General features: G+C 43.8%; 1 protein-coding gene across 2 annotated transcripts in view; it reads right to left on the reverse strand.

Moving 5' to 3' along the window:
- Positions 1-20,021: 20,021 nt before the first annotated feature.
- Positions 20,022-26,249, reverse strand: part of PARM1 (prostate androgen-regulated mucin-like protein 1) — a 112,649-nt gene continuing 106,421 nt past the window's right edge. For both annotated transcript variants that reach the window (XM_047856615.1, XM_047856616.1), the window contains one exon: positions 20,022-24,197. In XM_047856615.1, coding sequence (XP_047712571.1) covers positions 24,113-24,197 — 85 coding nt within the window. In that variant the 3' untranslated portion in view covers positions 20,022-24,112. The remainder of the gene's footprint in view (positions 24,198-26,249) is intronic.

The following is a 26,249-nucleotide window of genomic DNA, read 5'->3' on the forward strand; positions in this document are numbered from 1 at the left end:
CTGTGTTCTGCAGATAGAAAATGAGGCACAGAGAAGTTAAACCACTGGCACCAGGTGGCACAGCCAGAAAGCAGAGGATCTGGCTTTGAATTTAGGGAGTCTGGGTTCAGAGTCTGTGCTCCTAAGGACTATGCTACATTGCCTCTAACTATGAGGCAGTGAGGGCCTTTCTTCTGGAGACTAAAAAAAATATAGTCTAAATGCACTGCTCCTGATGACCTAAAGTAATCAGATCAGACTTATATAACCTAAAAAAATTGATAGTTACTATATCTCCTCGACTGTCTCTTTCAATTACATGTTTCTCAAGTAACCTTCTAGTTACTGTCAGACTTTATCTGTATCAGACTAGGAAATCAATCCAAAACATTTTATACTTGCCCATCTTCCCTACTGTTCGTTTTATTGAGGGAGCCAAATAATTTCAACTTTTTCTACTGCTGGTTTCTCATAAATTGTGGCTGGCATGTGTATATTTATGAAGGTTATTGCATTGCTAGATTCTCATTGTGTTGTTATAACAGATTACAGATTGTGTTGATAAATGCTGTGATGAGACATGATAAACACAGTCCATTTAGACTCGGTAAAATTCTCTCCAATTTCCTGGTCTCTCCTAAAGGAAGGATTAGAATAACTGAGTCACAGTGTTGGGGTGAATATTGTAAGATCATGTATATGAGAGCAATTAATATAGTGCTTCGCATGTGTAGGCATTCAAATCACCTTGGCAGAATCTGAATCATTCCAGGCTATGGTTCCTACAGGGCTCAGACTAAAGACAGAGAGGAGATGCAGAGTGATATCTATTTATTGGGCATTTTCCATGGTCCAGGCATTATGTTTGGTGGTTTCCACGCATATAGTTTGATATTTTTTTATAAGATGGCTTCCCTGTGTGGTACAATGCCTGAAATTAAAGTCCTATTCTCTATGCTACCCTGATATCCAGGGAAATCAGGAGGGCAAGGGGCACTCTTGAATATCCTAACCACGAGTTCCCCTCCCACTGTCCTGCAGGCAAGGTCCCCAAGTCAGACAACCCTTAGCAGTAAATGGACAAGGTACAGTTCCCACATATCCCTGATAGCAGGTTTCAGTTCCCTGCCAGCCCACAGAATTATTCAAACGAGCCAATTGTATCCTCCCATGGGAAGCAGCTCTCTTGATACTACAAAGCTTATGTCCCATAGTCCTTGGTTGTTCATTCTGTTCCTGAGCACAACCCTTGTATGGCCTGTGGAGCATGTGGTGTCCTCCCTGCCTCTGGGCTCAGAATATGTGTGACTACTAAGGCACTGTGATCTCATGCATCCAGTGTTGGGTGTTGTGGGTTGGCCACCCCCGTAGCCTTAGGACAGGAATCCCTCTTTTTACCCACTGGGTAAATAGGAGGTGGTCAAACACCCTAGAAGAAACTGAACTGAATGGGTCCCACTGAATGCCCTACATCATTCTTCTCAAACTTTAATGTGAAAACCAATTACCTGGAGATCTCATTAAAATCCACTCTGACTGAGCTTTGGAGAAGGTCCTGAGTGGGGCCTGGGATATTGCATTTCTTTGTTTTACTTAATTAATTAATTAGTTTTTACTTTTTAAGTCTTTTTTTTATTTTTTGAAAATATTTGAAGTATTTAAATATTTGAATATTTTTCAAAATATTTATTTTTTGAAATAGCGCATTTCTAACAAGCTCTCAGATGAGGCAGCTGTTCCTCAGACTGCGCACTGAATAACAAGACCCCAAGGAACACAGAATCCAGGCCTAGGAGACCTGGAATGTTTCCTACATCACTCATCAATGACCTTCCAATCAACTAGGAATCCAGCACATCAAAGGATGGCTGATAGTACTTTCCACAAACTGGGACATTCAGCCTGAAGGACTGGAAACTGAGCAGGATCTATGTTAAGATGCTAAGGTGGAACAATCCAGTGGTACCAGAAGAAAGAAACTGCTTAGAGATCACATGACCAAGACACCCATAAGTAGCTGGTAGAAAGGTACTTACCCATCCAGAAAGGACAAGTGCCTTGTCCTAGCCACTCTGTGATCAAAAAATTTTAAAGAAGGAAATATTGGTCTCCGTAAAGTTTATCAGACTTCCTAGGATGAAAGAACTTTGCTTATTTCTATTAGCTTTTTAGTAAGGATTGCTGGGAAAATGTCTGACTTGGGGGAAGGGGAAATGAGACAGAGGAGTTGTTGAGAGGTTTGCTAATAACAAGCAAACCAGCTACTTCTCATAGAGGAGGACAGGAGGGAAAGGACAGAAGCAGAAAGAGAAGGGCTGGATGAAATCAAATCATGTTTTCTCCAGGAAGCCTGACCTTAGTGAAATCTAAAAGCAGAGGCCCCAAAGGAGTCCTTCTGTTCCCAAGAGACAGTGCATATTAGATTGGCCTTATGCTTAGCAGACAGGCCTTGATGCTAATTTCTCTTGACCTTCTCATGTGATTCTTGTCAGCCCAGCCCTCATTTGTTAAGCTTGCTTTAATTATGTGCATAATGGCTCATTATTTTTTATAAAGGAAGCAGCAAAGGAAACAATTATGCAAATGAATGAGGTTTGTTGTTCACTAAGGAGTTGGGGGCTAATTGCACATTGGTACAAAAACACTACCACCAAACACAATGCCAAAAGTATCTCCCTAATCTCTATCTCTGAGGTCTCTTTAAGCACAACCAGAACCTACAAGATAAACTTAGTGTCTAAGAACAAAGATAAAATGCCAGAGGAATTCACCTAAGGCCAGGGACTTGGGAACCACTGATCTTCCTTGCTAAGGTTGAAGGTTTATCTAAGTTGTCCAAGATCAGGCTTCTCTAAGCAGCACCTCCTTTTTTGTTTGGTCTTCGGTTGTCAGACAGAAAGGGATTTGTGTGTTTGGACTTAGTATTCTTCTGGTCTCTCCTTTGGAATGTCTTTCTCATTCATTCATTCATTCATTCATTCATTTTGCCTGTTTTAATTCCCTTCCTGACTCAGCTTACTCATCACAGGTGGCCTTCTTTCAACCTTAAATGTTTTAACCTTCGTTTCATCTTTGATATTTTACCTATAATAGACTAATTCCCCCCATGTAAACTCTAATTCTGATTTATTAGATTAGATCGGGGGTAACGTCATATGCTTCCCTGTTTCCCAATATTTCTCCCTTAGGGCATTTGTAACATTTGAAATTAATTGCTGTTGTAAAATGACCTAAGCTAACTTGGTCATTTATAATTATTATATCTTCTCCAGAACTCACAACCAGCAAGGATATTATACTGAAGGCAAGTCCCAAAAGGGATTCTGCACAACAAATGTCATCAAGCAGGCACAAAAACTATCACACAACATATTCTGTAAGCTCAATGAAATCCTAGCTTTCTTTTTATGCACCCAGACAAGCTCCTAATTCAAGGGTTTATTTGAGGCAAAGGTGAAGATATTCTAGCAGCAGGATTCAGTTATATTTCTAATCCATATCAAATAATACCTAAATGGTAAGATATGGAACCAGAAGAAATACCAAGGCCTGAGGCATCATTTCAAAAGATATAAGGCTATTAGGTTTGATAGATTTCTATATTTGTTTATGTAAGGGTAGCAGGGCTTATACAATATTTTCAGTCATTCCATACAACTGGAAGGTCATCTATTTAACCAAAGAAAAATTACTTCCAACATCCATTATACTAAGTAACAAATTTTCTGATGTTAATCAGATATTGAGGTAATTGTACTCTGGTGGTTCCTGGAGTGTGGATCTTGATTAGAGTCTTTCAAATGCTAACTAACCACTCCTGGAGTCTGTTTCTGATTAGGGCAGTTCAGATCTTAACTAACCACCTCTAGATATAAATTAAAATGCCCACCTATATATTACATAGTCTGTGAAGTAATTTAAATTAAAATGAAGACAACACAGCAGTTGTTAAATCTGCAGGTTTACTTACTGGAATGTAAGCCCAATGGATGGGGCGGTAATTTATTCATATCATATACCCAGATCTATACAGTTCTAGATGCAAGAAATGTTGGAATAAATGGAGATCATCTGCCAACCTCTGCCCCTTCCCAATTTTGCCTTCTTACTTCTCATTTTCTTCTATCACTTTCCTTCCTTCCTTCTTTCCTTTCTTCCTTCCTTCCTTCCTTCTTTCCTTCCTCCTTCCCTCCCTCCCTATTTCTTTTCTTTTCTTTTTCTTTTTCTTTTCTTTCTTCTTCCCTTTCTGTCTCTCTCTCTTGTCATCTTTCTCCCCTCCTTTTTTATTTGTATGGGAAACATGTGGCTTTTTCAGAATTCTGACAGAATATTCTGCCATTGAAGACTAGAGTGTTTGAAGACTTGCTTTATCTTGATTAAATTGCTTTCAGGCTGTATTCTTTCTTTGTTTCCTCATCTGTAATAGGAGGATAGCAGTGGTGCCTGCTTTGGAGGGTTGTTGGGAGAATTTGTGGAGTGTTCCCAGCATACTTAATTCTCCCCCCACCCCACTTCTAATTTGGGCCCAGCCCTCATTTTTACTAATTATGTGATTACTTTAATTTCCTCAGCATGATGCCATTTATTTCTTTCTCCAACTGATCTTGAGAAGGTGAACACATAGCATGTTCTTTGCTGGGTGTATTGACATGTGTGTGAGGTGGATGGGGCAGGAGATGACAGGCCAAGGAGAATTACTTTGCTCCCCTCATCTTTATTTTCTAGTGGGATTTTCTTAGGCAAGCCAATTAATCCATTTCAGTTTTTTGTTTTTCTATCTATGAGAGGGAGTTAGGATGCTAACCTCATATACATGCCATGATGATAAAATGAGATTGGTATATGTGAAAGACAGTTGACCCAGCCAGATAGATGCTCAACAAATGTTAATGGGATTGAATGATTCTTTCTAGCCAATTGTAACATCAGGGTTCAACCAGGAAGCTGACCACTCTGAGTGACAGATAAGGGATTTATTATAGGACTTAAACCCTATTCAGTTGTGGGAGGTTGGGGAAATGAATGTCTGAAGGGTGAGTTGGTAGATCACAGAAGACACCAACCAGTCAATCTGAAAGCCAGGCACATCCAGCTGCCAAAGCGAGACCAAATGGGGAGTGGATGGAGAGGTTCTATGAGGAACTATTGCCTGTCTGGATCCATAGCCACGCACCTGTTGATGAACTTGTGATCTCTCTTAAGCAGCAGGGTGTGTAATCAGGAAGAAGAGCTTGACCTTGAGTGGAGGAGAGTGACAGCAATATGGAACCAGCTGGTACCTGCGTCTGTCTGTCACCCACGTCTAAGCCTGAAGGCTTTAGAGAATAATGGCTGCTCCTTCATTTCTACCTTTCAAATCTCACACAGATTCCAATTTTGACCAACTTTAGCCTCATATAATATACAGGTGTAAGAATTTTGGGAAATGTAGTTTCAGCTTTACCAAGCTGACCCAGAAAAAGAACCATACCAATATTTTACATTTTACAGCTCACCTCTTTTAGATCTGATTTAAATTATCTTTTTTTTTAAAGAAATAACAGGAGTTAGCCTTTAATCATGATCTTAAATCTATGGAATTATAGGAGTCATATTCTAGAGGAGTCAGACTCTTTACTTTGCACTTGAAATACGATGTCACATAAGAGAAGGATTTTAAACATAATCCTATATTAGTTTCCTTACAAATGGGGAAGGGAGATTTCATTGACTATAAATTTGGGTTTAAATTTCAAATAGATGCTACAATGACCGTATCCAAGGGCTTTCCAGTTTATTCATTTGTTATTTATCTCCTCCTACTAGATTTTAGGTTTCGTTGTCTATCTTGCCATTTCTTTTCTGAGCCTCTTGGGACTCCTGGCATGCAAAGTCTGGACTCTCAAACCTATGCTTCTAGATTTCCAGTGGGTCCAGAACACTTGTAGATAATGACTAAAACAGTAAATGCCATCTCTGACTTGTTGAGGAAAAATGAGTGTTAAGGTTCTTGAGTATATAAGGTTAGGTCCTTAAATTTTTTTTTCTGATCCTTAATATTTTCTTAAAATTTGCCTCCCTGGAAAAAAAAATTTGCCTCCCTGGGGTGCCTGGGTAGCTCAGTTGTTGAACATCTGACTCTTCATCTAGGCTCAGGTCAAGATGTCATGATTTGTGGGATTGAGCCCTGTATGGGGCTCTGCCTGATGATGCAGAGCCTTCTTGGGATTCTCTCTCTCTCTCTCTCTCTGCCCCTCCCCTGCTCTCACACACACACACACACACACACACTCTCTCTCTCTCTCTCTCTCTCTCACTCTCTCTCAAGATAAATAAATAAACATAAAAAAATTGTCTCTCTTAGTTGAGGCTAATAGCACAACTGTGAGACCACTTACTTCAGGAATTCTGTAGAGTTTAAAGAATTAGTTCATCTTTCTTGTTAAGCAACAGGAGTTGAATAAGATGCCAGCACTGTCTCAAGAGATTTAAAATCTAGTGTGTCCTGGGGGCACCTGGGTGGCTCAGTTGGTTAAACGTCTGACTTTGGCTCAGGTCATGATCTTGTGGTCTGTGAGTTCGAGCCCTGCGTCGGCTCTGTTGCTGATGGCTCAGAGCCTGGAGCTTGCTTCGAATTCTGTGTCTCCCTCTGTGTGTCTGTCCCTCACCCGCTTATGTTCTCTCTCTGTCTCAAAAATAAATAAATAAAAATTAAGAAAACCTCACTCCTAAAATCTAGTGTGTCTGGAGGGAGAGGGAGGAAAATGGTAAAATAACTTCAGGAGTGAGTTTCTCTGGAGGAAAACATGGCCAGTGGCCAGTTCTTAGGAAGAAGACAGAAATTGGGGGAAGCCAGTAGAGAGCTGCCTTCAGGTGTCAGCCCTCATGAGAGTTCATCAAGCAAAGAGAGCAGCCAGGGTGTTTATTCCCAGTAGAGGAAACTCAAGGAGAGCTGAACGTTTTATCTTTTAATGGCCTGGTTGAGCGAATGGAGAAGTTTCCTTCTTTAACTAATTGAAATCTGACAAGAATGGACAGAGGAGAAGACAGAGAACAAGCAAAACAGGCTGAGTTTGTGATTGTGAAAGGTAAATCATTAAGGGAATGAAGTTTATTTGTAGCATCTCCATTTATCCTCTGGGGTCCCTCTAATGCCCTTTGTCTGGGGTCTCAGTCACCTTATGCTCTCTATGCTTGCTCTCTCTACTGTCATGCCATACCTTGGCTCACTGGAACTCTCTTTTCCCCATTAACCTGTACTTGTCTTATTCTTGGAGGCTCTGTTTATTTTCTATTTTATTTTTTAATTGTTTTAATTTTTTAAATGTTTTTTTTAATTCATTTTTGAGAGAGAGAGAGAGAGAGAGAGTGTGTGTAAGTGGGGGGAGGGGTAGAGAGAGAGGCAGACACAGAATCCGAAGCAGGCTCCAAGCTCTGAGCTGTCAGTACAGAGCCCAACGTGAGGCTCAAACCCACAAACCACGAGATCATGACCTGAGCCAAAGTCGGATGCTTAACCAACTGAGCCACCCAGGCACCCCATGATTTCAGACTTTTAAATAGTCCTTGACATTTACCACATTATATATGAGGGAAAATTGCTTGACAATTTTTTTGTTTTATTTATTCCTGAAAACCTACGACCTAGGAGATCTTAGTTCACTTAGTTACATCACAACTTTTTAAAGTCAAGATGTAAATGGGAAAATATACATTCAGATTAGTTCTGAAGGAAGACCAGCCATGTTTACAGCAAGTAAAAGAGATTCAACTGGAATGTGGAATCACTCACTGTTTTATTCACATGGAATAGTTGGCAGTGAAACAGGTCACAAGTTTTGATTTTAGAAGGAAGAGAAAAAGTTGTAAATACAAATAGTGGTTACGTAGTGTGTTATGTTCAGTGTATTATGCAAAAAATTGGGCAGCAAATGAAATCTACTGATAGCAGGTAGAACACAGATAGCCTGGGGCATGCCGTGGTGGTGGTGTAATTGTTAAGCATTTTAATAGTGGTACACTTGGATGGTATGCAGCCTTGACTTTGGCTGCATCAGACCCTCAGCAGAAAATCCAGTTAGGTCTGCCTGGTCCTCTGACCTGGAGAACCATGAGGTAGTATTCAATGGTTAAATGTGTGGTAATTTTTTCATGCCATGACAAAAAATTAATACAACTTAATACAATGTGTTCCAGAGGGTTGGAGTTAAACTCTAAAAAGACTCAGTGGCCCACAGCCTTAATGCAACTTTTAGGCTAATGGTCTGAAGCAAACTGGAACATTCTCTCTAGTAAGGGGCAGATTATTGTGTTTTGCACTTCTCATTACCAGGAAAGAACACAGTACCTGATAGGAGTCTTTGATTTCTGGAAGCAGCATACTAGGAGTATTGATTCAGCCCATTTACAAGATGACCCATAAAGATTTCCAGCATTATGTGGGTCTCAGAACAGAAAAGGGATCAGCAGTAGGTCTAGGCTGATGGACTTTTCCGTAATGGGTTTGATGCTTCTTCCAAATATGCATTTGCCTTTTCTGCCTACAGTACCTTAGCCAGCACCACAGACCAAGGGCTTAGAAAAAGTTTGATCCATAAACATGGGATCCCACATAAAATTGTATGGGACCAAGAGACCCATTATATAGCAAAGGAGGTGAGCAGTAGGCACATGACCATGATATCTATGGTTCCATCATATGCGCCCCCATCCACAGGCTGCTGGACTGACCAGAGCACTGGAAAAGTCTGTTGAAGGTCTAGCTCATGTGCCATCTTTGAGAGGATGCCCTGTGCAGAGGAAATACTCTCCTTGAAGATGTGGTATACACCTAAATCATTAAATATTATACGCTGCTGTGTTTTAAGATGTAGAAGTCATGGATCCAGGAAGCAAGGGGTGAAAATAGCAGTGACCCTGCTTACCATTTCATCCAATGGCCCCATTAGAGAGTCTGAGCTTCCCTTCCTCACAACAGTGAATTCAGACACTTAATCATCTTGGTTCTTAGAGGGGTGATTGGTCCACTAAAGAAAACAGCAAGATCCTATTAAAGTAATAATAGGATTAAGCACTTGGTTACGTCAAAGATCTTGTCTTAAGAGGCCAGCAGGCAAGGAAAGTAGTCACCATACCGGCAGGAATAATTGACCCTGATCATCAGGCAGAGGTAGAGCTGCTGTTCCACACTAGGGGTCAGGGAAGTATATATTTGGCATTCAGGTGATCCACTTTGACTGCTCTCGGTAACTGCCCAATTCTGATGATTAAGTGTGGCAGCAGTGGTCAGTCCAGCAGCCTGTGGATGGGGGCGCATATGATGGGACCAAGATATCATGGTCATGTGCCTACTGCTCACCTCCTTTGCTATATAACCACCTCCTGGGAAGGTCATGGCGACCAGTGGCCCATTGCCTCTCTTATTCAGAAAATAAGTGTCTGTGTCATCTCAGCAGCCTAGCCACCTAGACCAGCAGAGGTGTTAGTTGAGGGCAAAGAGACTCTAGAATAGATGGTGGAGGACAGGCAGGGTGAGTTTGTTACTGCCTCAAGATCCAGTGCAATGGCAGGGATGGTAGTTTTTCCTACTAAGCTTCCTCCTGTGAGATTCTCCCAGGAGGAGAGACCAAACAGAATATTGGAGGAGCTTCTCTCAGGATTTGCTGTATGAAGCTAGTGGATCCAAGAGGAGCGAGGAGTTGTCTACAAAGGATGCCATTGTGTGTCACCCAGATCCCCCGCCAGGTCGGTTCATTCATTCCTCCACCTGGTAGGAGTGTTGGTGGCAGATAGCTCTCAGCTGAGTTCCTCTTCTGGAACTTTCTATAGGCTGGAGAGAGCTGTCTTGCCTAAAGTTATGCAGAAGGGAACCTGCAATTAATACCCCAATTTGAGACTGCTCTGCAGGGTCATTTCAGCCCCAGAATTCCCTGTAGGATTGGCTGAGACCTTTGCCACAATGGTATCGTAATTCCAATACACCCTCTGCCCAGCCCTGCTTCCTTCTTTCTCTCTCAGGTGTTGATCTCTATGTAAATAATCCCCCAGTAAACCTTTTGTACACAAATCTCTGTCTTGGAGCATGATTTTGGGGTTTATGACCTGTGACAGAAGGTTGGTGCCAAGCTATATCCTGCTAGAAATATATGCAATAACGGTTCATCACAAAATTTCTGCTATTGGATACCTTGGGGTGTTTAAAGTTGGGGATTCAGTTTTTGTGGTCTAAATTTATTATGCAAACAGGTGCACTGGCTTTATGTAGAATTTTAAAAATTACTAACAAGGTTGAAAATAATCTTAAAATGTCTGAGTCATGAAGATGGTTGGATCCGGTCTTTACATGTCATCCAGACCAATGGCCATTTCTTTTTGCCTTTCATACTTCTTTTACATGGTGCACAGCAGGAGATTTTGAAGTATGCTGGTCTTTTCTACCATCAAATAAGACACTGTCCTGTCCTCCAATCTCCCAAATTCCTAGAAGAGCCAATTCATAAAACTAGGTTGGAAATATGCTAAATATAAATGGGTTTTTTATTAGAGGCCCGTAAACATACTTCATGACTTCTCTTTGTTTGTTTAAGCTTTTCAAGCTTGTGACTTCAAATTTTCCAAGGCTGGGCTATTTTTTCTGGATACAGGGATACGTATTTCAGGACAAAATGTGCAAACATAGCACTCAGCATCCATGGCCCTGTACTGGGATCCCCTTCAGACTGACAAAAACTTCAACTTTTATCTGACTTCATTTTGAAAGATTAAACACATGTAAGGGTATTTGGAAACCTTTTCAGAAGCCAGAAATACTTTAATAATGCTCCAAACTGCTACTGACATTTAAAAACCTGATTATGCAAAGAACTTCATCTCTGGGACATGGAATTACCTACTTCCAAAAATAACTCATCTTTTTCCAGCTCAGAGAGAGGTGATGTTAGTAGGATTAGTTAACAGACCAGAATCCCCCTTTTGAGCAAAGACATCAGATGTAATTAAGGGAATATTTGGAAACAGACACCACCTGACTTGGGATGGCTTAACTTGAGAACTGCAGTCTTTACAGACTTATCATAAGTAACGCTTTAACCACACTGAGCAAATTTTGTATTTATGCATACGTAATAGCTGAAGCTGATGTGCTTTTAGAATAGCCTTCAGTCAATGCAAATAATTAGTGATGACAATATGGTGTGCCGGTTTTAAAGGTGAAAAAAGCTCTTGGTGATGTGAATTCATGATTGGCTAAAGAGCATGCTCTTCAACTAAGCTATAAATTCTTGGCTTATTAATAGGTATTGGTCGCCACCTTTTAAAACTCTTACAGACAGAGCTTGGGAAACCATTGAGAAGAGGAAATAAGTGATGTAAAGGATGGCTTAATCATTCAGGAGGATGATAACTGGCTGGCAAATTTTGGATTTCAGGGGAAGCTGGAAGAGCTGATCTAAGGGACGGAAGGTTGCTCTGGAGTAGTTGGCGGACATCTTTGAAGATGAAGATGACTGAGCAAGATGGTGTTTCATGTTTTTGAAAAAGGAGCCGGAGATACTGTAAGAGAAGTTACCTTTGGAACTCCTCCCTGAGAATTGACCATTCATGCTCATTAACTCATCAATGGAAAATTTTGCCCCAAGTGAACCGGATATTGAACCTTGGCAGGGTCCCTAGAGCAATGACAGCTGTTGATGCTGATTATAAAGATACCTACCTGGAAACGAGGCACCTTTGGTCCACATTTTGCTGGACTCACATTTTCAGGAACCAGTTAGCTTATGCACCACCCCCCCCCCCCCCGATAATTTCAAATATAGATTTATGATACGTGTTTGGTTTTATATATTAAATAGGTATCTGTCAAAGTGGGTATCCAAAGTGAGGGATTTTACTTTTTATGATTAGTATTTGGCATTTTAATTATATGAAATAGATTTTTGGGAATAAAACTCCAATTCAAGAGGCAACATGGGACTCTTAGCTGTCATCCAGAGACTTTATTGTATATCATGGGTCAGTCATATCTGCATTTCTAATTCCAGTTTGTCATTCCTTCTGAGACACAGAAGGGGAAGAGCAGAGATGGGGGTAATGGTTTTTGAGCGCTACACATAAAGGATCTTATTTAGTCTTTATAAACACGATTGCCAAGAAACGATTGCCATTTACACTTTTTTTTTCTTAGGTGAGGAATCTGAGGCTCAGGAAGATTAGGTAACATGCCTGGGGTCTTTAAAGTGTGTGATTGACAGAACTGAGATGTAGCTGCAGGTCTATTTTCATATGCTGCTTTTGCCAACAACCTATCCTACAAGAAGATGAAGATAATAGCATTGAATTACTAACTTGAAAGTAATTATCGTGACTTTTACTTTGTTTTATCCCAAAGAAGTCTAGCTCAGTGCTGGGTACTGTAAATGACCACAGGGGTAGGTGAGGAGCTGGGCAAAGCATGAAATTTGGAGCTGTGGCACCCAGGCTTCAGAGCCAATTCCCAGGGCTTCCCGGATTCACCACTAACCAAATACGTACCCTCAGGAAAGTCAGCTTCCTCAGACTACCTATCTTTTCGGGTGGTTGTGGGGATTAATTGAGTTGATGCTAGTAAACCACTTAGGATAGTGTCTCATACATGATAAGTTCTCACTGGATATTAGTTTTTATTACGATTGATCAGACGGATTGTACCATAGTGTAGGTATGTGAACTTGAGTAAGCCTCCTTTTCCTCCTCGGTAAAATATGGAAAACTCACTTATATGGCTATCATATTTAGCAAACATATGCTTTTATAGTCTTTGATCCGTGCTGTGTGGTCTTCAGGTATTAATTTATTTAACTTTCATAATAGGCCCACGAGGCATATACCATTCTGACCCCCATTTTACAGATGAAGAAACTGAGGACGTGAGAGGTTAAATATTGTCTTCAAGGCAATACAACTGGTAATTAGCCGAGGTGAGATTCAAACCCAGACACTCTAGCTCTAGAGTCTGAGTTTGTTGTGTCTAATCCATGCCACGGCTGCAGTGAAACAACATTCGTAAAGCATCTGTCCATTTCCTGGCAAAGAGCAGAGGCTTAGCAGATGTCAGCTCCTCTCTCATTTTCTCAGTATATACCCTTCAAAATTGTCGTGGAGTGCAACATATGCATTTATTAGCTGGCCAGCGTGCCTTCTAAAGATGCCCACGTTTGTGTAACAGCAGCATCCCTGGGCTCTTTAGGGGTGCCAGACAATATGTGAACATACCTCTCTCTGATTAGGCCCGTCCTGGATCATCCTTTCTGTTGCAACGCTGGAGTTCGAGGAAGCGGGACGTCAATATGCACTCATGCGTGTGCAGTGATCTCCTGTAGGGCAGTTGTCGGTGCTAACAGTGTGGAGTAGAGCAGCCGGAGGGCAGCGCTGATGTTTCCAATGACGGAGAACAAGTAATGGAGATGAGGCAGCCAAAGGGATGGCACCTGACAGTAGTGTGCACACCCCCAGCTGCTGTTCAGGGTTCCTTGATGAAGATGCTAGGAAAATTTTAGGTGAGGCAGTCTGTATCATGTAGGGCTGTCCCAAGAAAATCAACTGTGGGTGATTTCATCCACTGAAGGATTTCTAGCATCCTTTACTCCCAGATATGAAATGCTGGTAACTGCACCAGTCATGGCAACAAGCAGAAAACAAAACCCAAATATGCTGCCACACATTGCTACCCGTGGGTAAGGGGCAGTGGTATTGGCTCTATTGAGAATGGCTCCCTGTCGGGCCCTTGGGGTCTACCTGGGATTATGAGTAGAAAGCTGCTTCTTCCACTGCCTTACTGCTCAACATCAGGGGGCAGCGGGGAACCCCTAGCATCAGCACCACCTGGAGCTTATTACAAATGCAGATTCTCACCCCTTCTCCCCGACCTGTGAATCAGAAGCTGCATTTTTTAATAGACTTTATTTATTTATTTTTGAGAGAGAGAGAGTGCAAGCAGGGGAGGGGCAGAAAGAGAGAGAGAGAGTCATAGAATCCAAAGCAGGCTCCAGGCTCTGAGCTGTCAGCACAGAGCCTGAAGCAGGGCCGGAACCCACAAACCAACCGTGAGATCATGACCTGAGCTGAAGTCGGAAGCTTAACCGACTGAGCCACCCAGGCACCCCCGAAGCTTCATTTTAATGAACCCCCCCCCCCCCCGCAGTGATTTGTGTACACATTAAAGTTTGAGAAGCACCATCATCTAGATAGAACATGGACTTGGGAATAAGAAGGTCCAGAGCTGAAATCAAGATTCTGCCTCTTATTAGCTCTGTCACCATGGGAAGTTCACTTAACCTTTCTGAGCCTCAATTTTCTGGTCTCTAAAAAACCCTTCCTCACCATGTAGGCACCTAACAGGCATTCAACACAGGCCATTTCCCTTCTGTCCTCCTCTCTTCCATCAGACGACACAGTCAGGAAGGCCAGTTAAACTCCTTGGTGAACCTTAGCGAATTTTTACTGTAGGAAATTGTGGCAAGATGAGGATAGGATGACATTCTCTCTCCCTGCCCCCTCCTCACTCTCCGGCTTGCTTTCTGCAGTGAGAGATACAATACTTACCGAGTTCCAGCCCGAGGCATCACTGGGCCATGACAAACACTGGAAGCACGGGCTGATCTGGGTGTGTCCAGGTTGGGGAGAAGCCAGTACCCTTGGCTCAAACGGGTCAGTTAGAAAGAGCAAGTAAGATTTCTAAGATAAAATCTTGGACTAATGGTAAAGGATGGATCTTCAAAGGAACAGCCCAGAGGGCAAGTTCAGGTCCAGGAAATTCATTAGGCAGATGGTAGGGGACTGAGGATCAGAGAGATCTCTGGGAATGAGGAAGATGAAACCAAACTTGTCAGGACACTTTCAGATCTTTCTACTACATCCTGTTCTGCGCTCCCAGAGTACCCTGTACATTACCAAGGTACCCATCACTCTGCGTGGAGTCACTGTTTTTATTATTAGATTGAAAGCATTTTGAGGATGAGTATTATTTTAGGGATCATGTCTTGTTTCATTTGTTTATACATCTAGAATGTATACACGAATACTGTTTGTTGAGTGGTGAATGAATGAAATTTTTGCTTCCAATGCTACAGTTCCACCACAGGCTATTCCTTAGTGGAATCCACAGGACCTTTAATGGAGCAAACAGTGAGGCTCTCAATGAACAACTGCTTCTCTGTTGATCTCTAGTCCCATATGCCTCTACCAGGTAGCAGCCTGGGTTTCCCACGGCCCCCTCTCCTCTTACAGCTAGTGTCCTAAGCACAGAGAAGGAACCGAGGGGAAAGGATACAAAGTGGGGCAGAATTTCTAGCCTACCCGTTCTCTTGTGTCGATGGTTTTGACTCTGGTTGGAGTGAGAGCCTGTTATTCCACAGGGAACCAGCTGCCTCATTTCCAGGAGATTATAGAGGCTAGGAAAGAGTGATTTTACTTTTTTTTTTTTTTTTTTTTTTTGAAGAGCCACCTGTCAACTCCCTGGATAGCTCAGGATGTCCAGCCCCAAAGGAGCTAGTTCAGGAATTTACCTGAACTCATGGGGGCATTGAAACTGGCCTAGGGGAGACAGACATAAAATCCAGCCTCTCCATTATAGAGGAGAGGAGGCCAACAGCCAGGTATTGCTGGGAACCCTTGGAGGGTGGAGGCAAAGGTTCCCAGGATGTGCCCCGTGATTAGGGCTGCTTAGTGAACTTGGCTGCTTTCCAGAAATGAATGTTTTGAAGGAGAGAGCACAGCCCCTCATGCAGCCCCCGGGCCTCAGGACTGGAGATTAATTGCCATCGGGGATTATTCATCCTGTAAGTTAAATGTATTTCATTTCATCGCGTATCGGCTCCAGAGCTTGTTATCATGGTTCAGCAAGACCATCTGCAGCCAGGTGTTTCCTCACAAGGGGAGATGAAGGAGGGGGCTTGTTGGTGGGATGTGGAGGGAGGAATGGCCGGTGGAACTTTGAAAGGAAATCTCGCTCTTACTTTCCCCCTCTCTTCCTAGCAGATGTTTTTATCAAGTTCTGGCTTTCTGAAGAATGCATTATTCTCCTCAGAAGACCCCAAGCAGAGATGAAGGGCAGGGAGGAGTTGGTGGGTGGATGGGGGGTGTGGAATGACCCAGGGCTCTTGCATGCAGCGACCTAAGTGTTGACAATGGTTTTGAACCCCTTCTCTACCCTATTTTTTTTGTTTGTTTGGTGTGTGTGTGGGTGAGGTGGGGGTGGAGAGAGAAAAGAGCAAGGAAAGTAGGGAAGGGAGAGTATTTGGCACTTATGGACCACATAGGCATCTCTCTCTCTCATGTTCATTTGTTTGTAGGGTCCAGTTCAGTCGCACCCTTTCTTTTCCAGTCCCCAAGCTTTACTCACATTTTGGCAGAAAGTTTGAGTCACCCTGCCATGTAAAGACCCATGACCAGACAAGACATTGGCTAAAACATGAGATGTTAGGGTAAAAGAACATGCAAAGGCTAGTGGAAGAAGAAAGTTCTCAGTGCCAACAAGGTCTAGTGATCAGTTGCAGAAAGGAAGTCTTTTGTAACTATGTGTTATTCTCTCCCTCAACTTGATATATCTCTGTATCTGCCTATCTCTCTATTTGTCTAATCTACCTACAACCTATTTGTTATTTGTATTCATCAGTTCCTCCTCTCTCCCTCCTCACCGCCCCCGCCCCTTATCCAATATCAAGTGGTTAATCGTATAAGTTGGCATATAAGTCATTGGCTATCAAAGGAAGATTGCATCTGGACTAGGAGTAAATGTTCCCAGAGCTCAAGTCACACATGGAATACTGTGTCTTTCTTTTTAGGGGGCAGGTGAGTGTGTAAGAGACAGTTGCATCACCTTAGGGATAAAATGATGTTGTTACTCTCCTCTTGAGGGAAGTTGTAATCTGGAGTAAGAAGGGTGGACTGTGCTCACTTATTTTCAGCTCAGTATCCTCACCACCTTGTCTAAGGTCTCCTTTGCAGGACAGAGGGGAAGCTGGGAACTGCATTTCTTTCAGTTCCCTTTCCTACAGGGTTCTGGCTAGAGCATGTCCATAAGACGTTCTCACATGAGATAGGAAAGATGGAAAAAAGGGAAAGTCATTCTCCAGACCATTGCTGGCAGGTGTGGGGGTAGCTGGGGCTCCCCAGTGAGCTCTTAAGAACCTCCTGCCTCACTGCTGGAGCCTGAGACAGTGGCAGCCTCCCAGAGACCCAAGAATTTCAGCAGTTACCTGCTATGGCTCCCCTACCCGTTTCTCTTCCTGCTCTTAAAAAGTTTGTGCGAGACTGATTTCTATGTGAAATCCTTAGCTTTGTGTTCAGATGTTCTTATATATTCCAGGAATGCACGGGGAAGTGTTTGTTGTTTTCCCCGATGAACGCCTGTGGCAGGTCTCAGTGTCCTGGCATGGGGGCCGGGGTGAGCATTTGTCTCTCACACCACCCGACGGCCCCTGGCTTCTGTCGGGCTTGAGCTTTTCAGCACTTTGCCCAGCAGTGATTGCTGTGGTGAGTTCTGTCCAAGTGCCGAGGCAGACACGGCTAGTGGGAGAACAGGAGTGCTCTGCACTGTCTCACCACAGCTACTGTGTGGGCCTCGTGACAAGAGAAGGGTCAGCCCGGAGTCCCCTGCTGTTGAGGTGGAGGTTTTCAGGTGGGTGACCTTGTCTGGAAGGACCAGAATCTTGACAGAGGGAGTCCAGAGTCTGCCAGGCCAGGTGCCCTACGAGGGGGCCCCTGTGGTGACTCTAGAAGCCTCTCTTCAGGTAGGGGCCTTGCTTCTGCAGCGGGTGCCCGGCCTTGGCCACACTGGATTCAAACACGGATGTCTGGCTGAGTGTATGTGCAGGAAACTCGGGCACGGAGTGAGGGCTCTGTGGAAGCGGTCAAGAGCATGGACTCTGGAGTCTGACGGTTGGCACCAGAATTCTGTTCCACAACTTACCAGCTGTGTGACCTTGGGCAAGTTTCGACACCTTTGGCCCTTAGTTTTCTCATCAGTACCATGGGAATACTGTATTAATAAGATCTACCCCCTTGGGATGTTAACCCACGTAAAGTACTTGGAACAGTATCTGGCTCACCGTAAGTGTTAGGTGAGAATAAGCCATTATGATGATGATACCAAGGAAAGACAAGTCAGTGACATAATGGAACAAGAGGGCAAAAGGGGAAGACATTCTGAGGGTAGAATTTCTAGTCCATGCTGCTGGGGATTCACGCTTGTCTCCTACGGAGCGCGGGGTGGCTTCAAGTGGAAGCTAAGAGGGGGGTTCTTCACTAAACTCTGGGAGACAGTCGGGCCAGTGTTTGTGCTCTGACAGAAGGGGGTAAGTAGAGGCAGTCTCTTCCTTGGCAGAGAACGCAGCCCAGCAGGGCAGCATGAATTGGCAGAAAGGTGACAGTGCCTGGCAGGGGACATGTGCTTGGGACCTGACTGGGCTTTCTCTGGGCTGCATGCCAGACCCCCTCCAGATCACCTAAAATAGCTGAGGGGGGTACCTCACAAGACGGGGAAGGGCCCATTTTAGTAGAAGGTGTGAGAGTCTTAAGAGCTGGGTTATATTTAGATCGGAAACCAGCCCCTTGAGTGGAAAATAACCAACGGCTCTGGCAACACACCGACCTAGTTTGAATTCCACTTCTGCCACTTACTAAACTGTAAATATTTGGCAAGCAGGGGCCATCTTATTCATTGCGGAGTACATGGAAGGAGTCCGTACATGCGTGAGTGAATGGAGTATCCTGGCACCTCAGTTTCCACATCTGTAAGATGGAGAGAGTGTAGTGATCACTGAGTTGATCCAAGGATTACATTAGACAATGCCCACAGGTACCCAAAGTTCCTAATGGATACTACGTTCCTTCTGTTTTATAGTAAATATTCAGTATCTTGCTTAAAATAGGAACACAATACACTTCTTGCCTCCAACGGATTAATGCTGCTTTAGTGCTGTAAATGGAGTCCATTCTGTACTTGTCATAGATTAGGTCCTTTAAAAGAAGAGACCGTACTGCTTACAGGCATTTTCCCAATTTGATCATTGCTTTTCGATGGTCATTTATGACTCAATGCTTTCTGACAAACATCAAAATATAGCCAGCTATTGGTGAGCTGGGTGAGCACTACTGAATTTTAGGAGGGTAAAACATCACAGACAGCTTACTAAAGACTTGAAACATGTTATGATCTGACTTGGAAAAGCTATCATATAGGAAAATATATTGATTGGGACCCAATAACTCATAATATGTAAACACCACCCGTTAGGCCATTTCTTTCCATGCACGTTCAAAGTGCTTTCTGACTGATTCTGTTCAGACAAGCTTGGTTGGAATCATGGACTGGTTACTTGCTTTTGTGCCCATGGAGGGCCTCAAAAAAAATGGCCGAATCAACAGGAAAGGGTCTGTTTGATGTCTGGTCCTGTTTTTTCATCTAGACTCTTCCCAGTCAACCCTCCACGTTGTGCCACTGGAAACCAGGCACCTAACCTTATGAAATCTGACCTTAAGTTTCACATCATCAAATCGACTTGCTCTAGCTTACAGGTGGCTCCGTTCCTCTCCTGTGTTGCAAAGTGCATGCATCTTGTTGCCGTTCTTCTCCTCAGAATCAGAATAATCTTTGGTTAGCTTCTGAGGGTTGATGGTCTATTCTGAATGATTGAAATTGCTTGCTATTTAACTGTCAGGATGGGTATGATGGACTTAATTTTTTTGAAGGAGAGCCAGCAAGCATCAAATGTACTTGCTGATGTCAAATATGCCTTAATAAGACTTGAGTTTGTCTCACTGCCTACTTACTGAATCAAAGTGTTTATTCTTACATCTACTTTCTAAGACGTGGTGTATTGTTAAGAGCAAAATCACTCCTTAGAAAGTTTCGTTTCTGACACTCTTCAATTCTGTTTCAAGATCAGAGAAGCCTTCCTGCCGTGCAGAAAATGCTATTTATTGATGTGGGGTAAATTTTCTTTAAGAACAAGTCAAGGCTACTTAACATGAGCAGAGCGACTCAATGGCTTGAATAACAAAACATATCAAAATGTGAATCACTACTGTCAGATGCAGGCTTTTAACAACTTTAATTGATATAATTAGTATGCAATATGTCTTACAACAAATGTAGGTACAATGACATCAAATATCAAAGAAGTTGCACATCTTTCCATCTTTTAAGTGATGTTGGCTAACTCACCCCAAGAAAGCAAGCTGGCATGGGTCTTCTGGTTAGCACTATTACCAGTATCAACTAATGCTTTAAAATCAAAGTTGAAATGGTACATTCATTTGCCAACAGGAGGTTAAAGGCAAAAAAGGTGAATCAGTGAATCAACGTGCAAATCAACACGGTCCAGTTGCAAAATTCATTTCCCACCCGTGAGGGTTTGAACCATGCACCCTTGCAAGCAAGACAAAGGGCAAACAGACGACTTCAAACCAGAATCAACTCCATAAAGAACCCAGAACTTCGGGGTGGTGAAGGCCAGAGGTCTACCGCTGTTAGTGCTCAGGTATCTATACTGTGTTACCCTAACCTCCTGGATCCTAACTCAGTAGTCCGGGAGACCTATGTCCTGGGACATCTTTTCATTTGGAGACAGAAACCATTCTGGTCCCGGGCACAGCTAACCCTGCAGTCAGTCAGCAGCACGGGGGGTAGCTCATAGCTATGACAGCTGCCTGATGTGGCTACAACAGCTGTCGCTTGATAGATGTAAGTGAAAATAACACACCAGTATCACAACAAACAAGAAACTGAAACTGAGATCCCTTATATATATCTGCATAATACTTTAAATGTCCATAAATATCTTTTCTCCAGAAACTGAAAACACTAGACATCGTTTCATTAATCCTCACAACACGTTTGTGAGGTAGTGTGGGGTGAGGTCAATGTGAAAGCAACACCCTCATTTAAGAAATGAAGACAGACATCCAGGGAGGGCAAGAGACTTCACTGGGGCCAGGAGAAAAGAAGACAAAGTTGGATCCCACTGTTCATCATTTGCAAACTGTGGTTTCGAAGAGGCTGCTTGCCTCCCTCCTGCTCTGACATTCTATCGCTTTATTGACCTACTCCTATTCCTGGAAGGAATGTGGTTGCTTTAGATCTGCTGAAGCTATTTCCCTTGGGTAGACCTGAACAGACTCTCTGATGTCTAGGCGTCAATTATCAGCATGTATTTCAGGGGTGTGTGTGTGTGTGTGTGTGTGTGTTAAGCAACCTATGTTGAATACAGTTGTTCAAATTCTTTGGCCAACTCAGAAAAAAAATGCACTTGGCAAAATAAGGTTCAACCTATGGTAGTTTATACTGACATAACACGGAGTGTTCGAGTTTTTATGGGAAGCTGTCACCTTGCCGAACAGATCTTCCTGAGGTCCAGATCTCTCCCTTTGCCATAAGGATTTGGAAAGTAACAGGAGCAACAAACCCACCAATCGCTCTTGAACAACAGAAGACTTTGGTTAGGACAGATGTTACTGAGTCCGTGGTTCATAACTGGCCAGCTTTTCCTGGGAAGAGGTTGGTCCCTCTGACCCAGCATAATGACTGACCCAGTATTTATCCAGAAGAGCACCGCTTTGAAGGTGTCTCATGGACATTTTGTCAAAATGTTTGTGGCTGAGGGAGAAAATAAAAGGGATATCCTGTTTTTACTGAATTATCCTTTGCTAAACTGAGAGCCTCTAGGCTTTATAAAGGGCATGACAGTAGGGAAGAGAGACAACTATTCAGGCCCATCACGGCCAGAGGGGGCACCATTGGTCATCCCTGGCCGTTTTTCTGAGAATGTCCACTTTTTTTTTTTTTTAATCAGAGATATCAGAATTCTTGGCACTCTACTTCTCATTACCTAGTCTTATTGTAAAATACCTCTGGGGGTTGCTCATTCTCCTTTGATATGGAAGGAATTTAAGAATAATTTCTTCGTAGGGGCGTCTGTGCGGCTCAGTCGGTTGAGCATCCAACTTCGGCTCAGGTCATGATCTCACGGTTCGTGAGTTCGAGCCCCGCATCGGGCTCTGTGCTGACAGCTCAGAGCCTGGATCCTGCTTCGAGTTCTGTGTCTCTGCCCTTCACGTGCTCACGCTCTGTCTCTCTCTCTCTCTCTCTCTCTCTCTCAAAAATGAAATAAACATTAAATTGTTAATAAGAAGAATAATTTCTTTGCAGAGTGTGGGATGGCAGGCTGTGGAAAGTGGAACCCTCCTGGCAACTGTGAATAGCGTGGCAACAATGGTTTTCATGTCAGTACTTGCTGGACCACAGCGAGTGACAGGTTGACCTGAGGGTCAAGTTTCTGGAAACCAAACAGAGCCATGGCAGCAGGTCCGAGTTTAGAAAGAAAAACTGCTCCCATTTCAAGTTCTTTAAAACACTGTGGGACAACAGAACACATTCTGAAACAGGGCCCAATTTATGTTTCCCAAACCATGGAAGTTTCCCACTCCAATCAGGACATGAGATGCCATTTGCTAACATCAGGTATTACGGGAGGATAGAGTTTGAGCCATGAAATAAAGCTATCTAGAGAACACACAGAAATACACAGCCAGCCACGCATGCCAAAACAACCCATAAGCCAACAAACTAAATACTTTTTAGATAACAATTTAACAGATTGTTTCATTTAATTAAAAAGAAAAAATACTACTACTCTGGCAGTGTCCTGTTTTGTTAACGATGGGCATTTCAGTAACTCATGGTTTCTCCATACTATTGACATTTGGGGCCAGATGATTCTTTGTTGCAGTGGGCTAGCCCGTGCCCTGTAGGTTGTTTAGCGGATCTGTGGCCCCTACCTACTAGGAACACCAAGTTGTGACACTCAAAAATGTCACAAGACATTTTTAAATGTTTCCTGGGGGACGCAAAATTGTCTGCCGGTTGAGAACCCCTGCAATAAATGGATATCTGCAAACATGATCGGTTCCTTCTCAAAATTCAAGTTGTAGGGTCTTAAGACTGTATACCTAAGAGTGCTCATTAATTAAAGGGCAGAATTAGTGAGGTAAGTGTATGGGAAGAATGCACGGATTACTCATGGTGTCTGTTTCCTATGGAATTGCCTCCCTGAACAACTGCATATAGACTAATGCCTTTACCCTTAAAAAAAAAAAAAAAGTTTACAGCCATTATCCAACAGACCGGAAGGCAGTGGACCAGCTGTTTCATGGGTATAAAGCAAGGATTCCAGACGCCCCTCCAAGCAGTGGATGACTCAGTTATTGAGGGCCGATTCCTAGTTTCCTTAACGCGGCACTCAGTGCTTGTCTGCTCCCAGCCTGCCCTCCCAGCCTCCCCCACTGCCCCACCGCACGCTCACTCGCACACACGCTCCCCCTTTCTCTCCGATAAGTAAACTCATGTCACAGCCCTCTCCCACAGAGAGCCTGGGGGCCGCGATCCCAGCCGCAGCCGACTAGAATGAGCATCCTTAGCAGAGATGGGTGGCCTGGAGGGGAGAACAGACAAGAGGGCACGCTGAGCTCTGACAGCAACATGCTACTGTCCTTCGGCTTGCTGGCCTCCTCAAGGTCACCTTCTAGTTTCCTCTTCCATTAATGAGGCAGTGAAGAAGCCGGGATCCAGCTTGTAGAGCCAAGCAGGCATCCGGTCAGATACAACTAGGTAAAAACAGATTAAAAAGGAATCCGAGCAGCCCCTGCTTCCTCACCTGCGGGGCGAAATCCTCCCAGTACTCATTTCCTTGCCCCTCACTGAGATTTAATAGAATTTCCTAAATAAAAGTATAAGAAATGCCACAAACCAAAAGTCCCTCCCAAAGTAACCCCCCCCCACTGACACAAAACAACTCAATCCCTGGCCCTTAGTCCCTCTTCCAGTGGATCCTGCGGTGGGTCCAGAAGCCTCCACCACGGTGGTCTGGCCTGTGGCTCCGGCTCCAGGCTGGCCCATTTTGGCTGCAGATAAGCCTCCACTCACCTTAAAACAAAGATTCTTTTTGTACCAGAAAGGGGAAGTTACAGCAGCCAGAGGAGAGGGAGGAAAACAAAACAACCAAACCAACAAAACAGGGCTTAAGATTGTCGCACGATGCGCATCAGGTACTTGTATTAATTCTACTGGGAAAGCACTTATAAATAAAGAACAGTTATTTCTCATCCCAGCCACGTTCCTTCGTTAGGAGTCGTCGTACAGAGGGTTGTTGTAGTTTCCCCAGGATCCGTAGTCGTGATCATCCAGAAGCCTTCCGTAGGAGGAATGCCTGGTGGGAGGAGGAGAGGGCTGTGGTTATTTGGAGAAGTTGGCCGTCTGGGGCTAGCCGACGGCGGCCCGGCAGCCTGAGCAGGGGAGGCCTCCAGGGCCCTCACGAGGGGAGACAGGATGCTTGCACCCACCAGCCGTGGAAGCCTCAGTCCACAAACCCCTGGAAGTTACCACCTGGGAACCGCTCACCTGCTCACCTGGGAACCCAGCTGGCACCTTCCACTGAGACCAGCTGGGTCCTTGTCCCTCTCCTTGACCTCCAGTGCTAGAGAAGGAGGGGGACCCATTCCTATGGCTACTTAATAAGAAGTAATGGCAAAGGGAATGTTGCATTCGGGCATTTCACTTAAGTCCTGGACTCAGTTTCCCCGGAAATAATAATGACACCACTGTTCTTCTCTCCACCCCTCCTGACCAGCATATAGTGTTTTACAATCTACAAAATGCTTCTGTGTTCCATTCGTACTTGAGGGTCCTCAAAATAAGGCCAGGGACCAGGTATTGCTTATTTTTCTGCTGGGGAAAATTTCTCCCTCAGAGCTGTTGACTGATGTGCACAAAGTCACCCAACTGAGCTATGAATCAGATTCCTACCTCCTGGATCCCGAGCTCTGAGCTCAGCTTCCCAGAGTCCGATTAGCACCCCTCAGTTCAACGGCAATATGGGCTTAACAGGCTTTGATGGGTTATTCTGGGAACCTGTCTCACAATCAATATTATTTCTATAAGAAACTGAAATCAAATAGTGATCACTCCTCTGTTTAAAACCTCAGACTGGTGGGGCGCCTGCGTGGCTAAGTTGGTTAAACTTCTAACTTTGGCTCAAGTCATGATCTTGAGGTTCATGAGTTCGAGCCCTGCATCAGGCTGTCTGCTGTCTGTTGTTGGCACAGAGCCTGCTTTGGATCCTCTGTCTCCCTCTCTCTCTGCCTCACTCTGTCCCTCCCCAGCTTGTGCTCTCAAACAAAAATAAACATTTAAAAAACAAAAAACCAACAACCTTGGAGTGGGTCCTCATCTCATAGAGTAAAAGCCAAAGTTATCACAACAGTGTTCAAAGCCCTTTGGGATCTGTCCCGTTACTTTTCTGAGCACATCAGCTACTACTCCAGTCCTTCTCGCTCTTTCTGCTCCAACCATGCCTCCCTGCTCCTTCCCATCATGTCTGGCACCCTCTTGCCTCAGGGCCTTTGCATGTACCATTCCCTCAGCTTGGAACAGCTGTCCTCCAGGTGTCCACACAGTTCATTCCTTCATCTCTATCAAATCTTTGCACAAATGTCACCTTTCCAGTGAGGCCTTCCTTAAGAGCTCTATTTAACTTGCAATTCCCACCCCCCCAGCACCCCTGGCTTGATTTTCTCATAGGACTCATCACCTTCTCACACGCTATATAATTTACTTGTTTATTTTGTTATTGCCGCCTCCCTTGACGAAACTGTAAATACGGATGATTTGCCTACTTTGTTTGTTCTTAGCACCGTCTCCAAAGCCTCGAAGAATATCCAGCACATAATAAGTCCTTAATAACTGTTTGTGGAAGAAACAGTGATTGGAAATAAACTACATCCCGAAAAGCCAATCTGTTCCCAAGACAGAAGCTTCCCAGGGAGGATTATCATCATTTTATGGCTAAAACTAATGCCAGGACTGGGAGAACAGCACAAAATGAAACATAGAGTGGTTCTGAGGTTCATGCTAGTGTGTGAATTATCACACCTGGCCACTGGAAATCATGTCTGCTATATATAGGACACACAAATGTGGCCCCCCACCTCCCTCCCCCCCAGTTTTTTTCTCGGCTCAACGTAAAAACTGAACAAAATGAAAATACAATCTGAAAGGCACAGAAAGCGTGCATTACACTTACATCTCTGGCTACCATAATTGCTGTCGCTCTTCTATATGGTGTTTACATATACCAGGGATTTGAAAAGAGAAGATCTGTTGCAAAGAGCCAGGCCCTTGCTGAATTCGTTTTGAGATTCTTAGACCTCAAAATTCTGAGAGCTGGCTCAGCTCACCCAGCCGATGTACCTGGAAATTTGAG

Source organism: Prionailurus viverrinus, chromosome B1, assembly GCF_022837055.1.
Source record: "Prionailurus viverrinus isolate Anna chromosome B1, UM_Priviv_1.0, whole genome shotgun sequence".
Lineage (NCBI taxonomy): Eukaryota > Metazoa > Chordata > Mammalia > Carnivora > Felidae > Prionailurus > Prionailurus viverrinus.